Source organism: Neopelma chrysocephalum, unplaced genomic scaffold (genome assembly GCF_003984885.1).
Source record: "Neopelma chrysocephalum unplaced genomic scaffold, ASM398488v2 Primary Assembly neopelma1_96128, whole genome shotgun sequence".
Taxonomy (NCBI): domain Eukaryota; kingdom Metazoa; phylum Chordata; class Aves; order Passeriformes; family Pipridae; genus Neopelma; species Neopelma chrysocephalum.
This window is the reverse complement of record NW_020924777.1, coordinates 1-5,353: the sequence shown is the minus strand read 5'-3', so window position 1 is coordinate 5,353 and position 5,353 is coordinate 1. Positions and strand designations below refer to the sequence as shown.

Genomic DNA, 5,353 nt, shown 5'->3' with positions numbered 1-5,353 from the left:
GGGGGGTGCCATCTCCAGCCTGTCACCTTCACTTCCCATCCCTTCCCATCCCATCCTGTCCTGTCCCATCCTGTCTCATCCCATCCTATCCCATCCCATCCCCATCCTCTCCCACCCCATCATGTCCCATCCCTTCCCATCCCATCCTGTCCTGTCCTGTCCCGTCCCGTCCCGTCCCATCCCATCCCATCCCCATCCTCTCCCACCCCATCATGTCCGATCCCATCCCATCCCATCCCATCCCATCCCATCCCATCCCTATCCCTTGCCTTCCCTTCCCTTCCCATCCCATCCCCATCCCTGGCCTGTCACCTTCCCTTCCCATCCTAACCCATCCTGTCTCACTCTATCATGACCCATCCTGTGCCATCTGACTTCATCCCATCCCATCCCACCTCACCCCATCCCACCCCATCCCCCCCCACCCCCCCACCTTGTGGATGGCCACGTTGTGCTGTGCCCCGGTGCCGTCCTGGGCGCGCGGTGGCAGCGCCAGCGCCAGCCCGAAGTCCCCGATGGCGCAGGTCCCGTCCTCCCGCACCAGCACGTTCTGGCTGCTCAGGTCCCGGTGCACCACGCTGGGCTTGTACAGCCCTGGGGGGGCACAGGGGGGACGGGGGGGGGATCAGGGTGGGTGGGGGACAGGGTGGGGGGACCCCCCGGCAGAGCTTGGGGCAGGGGGGCCACGCTCACCGTCACGCCAGAGCTCCTGGTGCAGGAAGGCCAAGCCACGGGCCAGGGACAGCGCCAGGCGCACGCTGCCCGCCCACGTGCCCACGTGCTGCCCCAGGAAGTCACGCAGGGACCCCTGGGGACATGGGGGGGACACGGGTGGGCACGTGGGGCAGCCCTTCCCCCTCGTCCCCCCCCAAGGGGGTTGGGGCACCTTGAGTTATGGGGTGTGCACAGCAGGGGCCCGACTGGGGTGGGCACCTCCATGGCCTGTGCACACCTGTGCATCCCTTCCCCCAGACTGGGCACACCTGTACACACCTGTGCACACCTGTGCACCCCCCCCAGGCTGGGCACACCTGTGCACAACCACACAGACTATGCACTCTGGTACACACCTGTGCACACCTGTACACACCTGTGCACACCTGTGCACACCTATGCAACCCCCCACAGCCTGGGCGCACCTGTGCACACCTGTACACACCTGGGCACACCTGTATACCACAACCCCCAGGCCAGCCACACCTGTACACACCTGTACACACCTGTGCAACCCCCCACAGCCCAGGGACACCTCTGCCCATGTGTACACACTCGGGCACACCTGGGCACATCTGTACAGTCTGTACACACCTGTACACACTTGTGCACCCCCCCAGCCGGGGCACACCTGTCCACACCTGTCCACCCCCCCACAGAGCCCAGGCACACCTGTGCAGCCCCCAGCAACCTCTGCACCCTCTGAGCACCCCCTGAGCCTCGCACACTCCCCTGACCCCCCAAGCCGCTGCCCCCCTCCCCCGTGCCCCCCATGGGGACTCACGGCCGGGTAAAGCTGCAGGACGAGCAGCCCCCCGCGGGCGCGGGGCCCGGCGCCCCTCGTGCCCAGCAGCCGGGCCACGTTCTCGTGCTCCATCAGGGGCAGGGCGTGCACGGCCCGTTCGGCCGCGAAGCGCCCGCGAGCCCCCGCCGCGAACGCCTTGATGGCCACGGGCCGCTGGCGAAGGGTCCCCCTCCAGACCGCCGAGAACCGCCCCGACTGCAGCACCTGCCCCAGGGGAAGGGACACAGTCGGGATTGTCGGGGTGTCCCCAGTCCCGGGCACCCCAACACCCAGGGATGTTCATCCCCAGGCACCCACGGGTGTGCCCAGTCCTGCTGTCCCCCATACCCTGGGCACCCCCGGGCACTCTGAGCCCTGTGTTTCATTGTGCCACCCCCACGGGTGCCCCCTTAACCCCTTCGTGTGCCCTGTCCCGGTGTCCCACACCCTGGGCACCCCTCGGTACTGTCAGCCTTATGTTTCGTTGTGCCACCCCCATGGGTACCCCCCTAATCCCTTCACACATTTCCATGAGTGACCCCCCAGTACAGTCTCCTTAACTGCCCTCCCACTTGGATGCCCCCCCGTTGGATGCCCCTTGCCCATGGATGCCCCCTCCCAGTGGCTTCCCCCCCATTGGGTGCCCCCCCTTGGGTGTCCCCCACCCACAAGTGCCCTGTACCTGCAGGAAGTGCAGCGCAGGCAGGTCGGGGCTGGGGGGCTCCGGGGGGACCCCGATTCTCCGCCCCCCCCGGGGTGGCTGCCCCGTGTGGGCCCTTGTCCGTCGCAGCCCTGGATGGGGGACATGGGGGACACCGGGGACACCCCCACCCGGGGACCCCCCACCCAGGAACCCCCCCAGTCAGGGACACAGGGCCTGGGGACATCAGGGACCCCCTGCCTGGGGGGACAGGGGGATCCCCACATCTGGGGGCTCCTGCATCCTGGGGACACCCCACCTGGGACCCACCCACCCAGGGGTCCCCAGGATAGCAGGGACCCCCCTGCCCCAGGGACAGGGTGACACAACACTTGGGGACCCCACCCACCCACCCCAGGAGACCCGCACCCTGGGGACATCAAGGATGTGGCATTTGGGGACACCCAGGGGACACGGGTGCCTGTGCCCGGGGGTCCCCCCATGCCCCCCGTGTCCCGATCCCTACCGAGGATGCCCAGGCAGGTGAGGAGGATGAGGAGGAGGGGGCCGGCCCCCCACAGCCACAGGGTCCCCGTGGACCCCCCCCGGCCGGGCACTGGGGACAGAGGCTGAGGTGACACAGGGCCCCCCCACCTGGAGGGGACCCAGGCAACCAGGGTGGGGATGGGGGGCCTTTTTAGGGGATACCGTGGGTTCCCCAGACCCCCGTGAGTCCCAGGGCCCCCTCATGGGTCCCCAAGTCCCCCCCAGGTCCCCTGTGGTCCCAGGTCCCCCCCAAGTCCCATATGGGTCCCACCCCCCCATTTGTGCCTCCATCCCCCCATGGGTCCCACATCCACCCGTGGGTCCCCTGAACGTCTCAGGGTTCCCCGTGGGTCCCCCCAGTCTCCCGTGTGTCCTCAGTCCCACCCCCGAGTGTCCTCCAGAACCCCCCCGCCTCCCGGTGTGTCCCACCCGCCCCCCCTCCAGTGCTCCCCCCGTACCTGGGCCCTGGTGGGGCCCCCCCAGCCCCACGCCCGTGCCCGTCCCTGTCACCGTGGTGTTCCCGTTGCAGAGGTGGCCGTGGCACAGGCACACGAGGACGGCACCTCCGGGGGGTCCCGCGGGGCTGGGGGTGCAGGTGGGCGAGGGGCAGGCGGCCCCCCCACCTCCCCAGCAGCCTGGGGACAGTGTCACCGTCACTGGGGCACCCCGGAGGTGCTGGGGGGGGCACCTCGAGACGGGGATGGGGCAGGGGGACAGGTGGGACACCCCTGTCCAGGACCCCTCATGCCTGGCAATCCCCCTCCCTGGCACCCACCCCCCTTCCCCGGGAACCCCCCTATTCTGGGACCCCCCATACTTGGCACTCCCCCTCCCTGGCAGTCCCCCCCTTCCCTGGGAGCCCCCCTATTCCGGGACCCCTCACGCCTGGCACTCCCCTGCCCGGGACCCCCCCGCAGCCGCTCCCTCCCAGCGCCGCCGCAGCCACTTCTCAAGGCCAAGGTCAAGCGCAGGCTCTGGGGAGGGACCAGCAGCCTCCTCCAAAGCCCCCCCCCAGGGTGGGCTCAGCCCCCGCTCCCTGCCCCAGCCCCCCCCCCCTCCCCCCACCCCCCCCCCGGGCGGGCCGAGCCCCCTTGCCCCCCCCCCCCATCCCCCCGAGGGCAGGACCCTCCATCCTGCCCCAGCCCCAAAATCCCGCCGGGGCAGGACCCCAATCCCCCGCAGCCCCCCGACCCCCGCCCAGCCCGGGGGGTCTCACCCTGCACCAGCGCGTGGCTGCGGTTCCAGATGCCGATGCAGCACTGCCCGGGGGGGCAGCGCACGGCCCCGGCCGCCGCCCCCCCCCGCGCCCCCCAGCCCGCCCCGCACGCTCGGGTGCTTGTAGGAGACGCAGCTCAGGTTGCGGGGGCCTGGGGGGGGGGGACACACACGGGTGGGTGGCGGCTCTCAGCCCCCCAAAAAAAGACACCCCCCCTCCAGCCGGGTTGGGGCCCCCCAGCACCCACCTGGCCGCCCCATGGGAGCCTCCGCGGGCCGGAGCGTGCGGGGGCCGGTGGGAAGTGGAGCGGCCCGGGGAGAAGAAGGAGAAGGAGTAGGAGGAGGAGGAGGAGGAGGAAGGTGCTGCCCCCGCACCAGGGAGGAGTGAGCCAGTCCTGGTGGGGAGCCAGCCCTGGCCCCCCGCCCTGCATCACCTGGCACCCCGACAAAACCCCCCAAAATCGAGCTCTGTGCCTCAGTGTCCCCTGTCCCCACAGCCCCAACACCCCAAATCGACCTCTGTGCCTCAGTCTCCCTCAGCCCCACAGCTCCAGCCCCCCAAAATCGAGCTCTGTGCCTCAGTGTCCCCTGTCCCCACAGTCCCAACACCCCCCCAAGGCACCGCCAGTCCCCAAATCGAGCTCTGTGGCTTAGTCTCCCCCATCCCCACAGCCCCAGTCCCCCAAATCAAGCTCTGTGCCTCAGTGTCCCCTGTCCCCACAGCCCCAACACCCCCCAAGGCCCTGCCAGCCCCCAAATCGAGCTCTGTGCCTCAGTGTCCCCTATCCCCACAGTCCCACTGGTGCTGTGCCTCAGCTTCCCGCTCTGGGACTGCACCCCTGACCCCCCATAAAACCAGCTGTGCCTCCCCCCCCCTCCAAATCAACCCACCCCCCCCCCCCCCAAACCACCCCCCCCGCAGACTTCCAGACAACGCCAGCGACTCGTGTTTATTACAAAAGAACTCGTCGTTCCCCATTTACAAAGGAGCCCCCCAAAACTAACAATTTTCATCTAAGTCTTTTGTACAAAAAAATAGCACTTTGGGACCCAAAAAAATCACCCCCAAAAAATCAACCTTTTGGGGGTTTTATGACATCAGCCACCGGATTTGTAAAAACCAATCCCCCCTCCCCCTCCCCCCCCAAATTAAAATAGAACAGAGATGGGACGAGATCAAACAGGGAGAGAATTATTGCCAGTTTGGGGGGAGGCAGTCCCCCCAGGACCCCCCCACACTGCATAGAGAACCGGCCCCGGCCCCCCCGGAATGAAGGGGTGACAGTGGATTAAAGCTGGGAGATGGGGGCAGCCTTGGGGACAGCCCCCACCCCCAAGAGCCCCCCGACCCCTTTGGGGGGAGCAGGAGGGGAGCGGGGGGGGACTCGTCCCCAACCTGTCACCCCTTTATCAAGGCACGTTTGTGTGTGTGTCCCCGGGAATGACTGGGGGGG

At 68.4% G+C, this 5,353-nt stretch overlaps 1 protein-coding gene across 1 annotated transcript; it reads right to left on the bottom strand.

Moving 5' to 3' along the window:
• Positions 1-433: 433 nt before the first annotated feature.
• LOC113981122 (anti-Muellerian hormone type-2 receptor-like) lies at positions 434-4,160 on the bottom strand (the record flags this gene model as incomplete). Its single annotated transcript, XM_027708356.1, has 8 exons — positions 4,148-4,160; positions 3,901-4,051; positions 3,143-3,267; positions 2,665-2,754; positions 2,181-2,290; positions 1,499-1,723; positions 694-808; positions 434-594 (listed from the first exon to the last, which is right to left on the bottom strand). Coding segments are annotated over exons 1-8 (990 nt in total), but the record flags the coding sequence as incomplete, so codon positions are not given.
• Between the last annotated feature and the right edge of the window lie 1,193 nt (positions 4,161-5,353).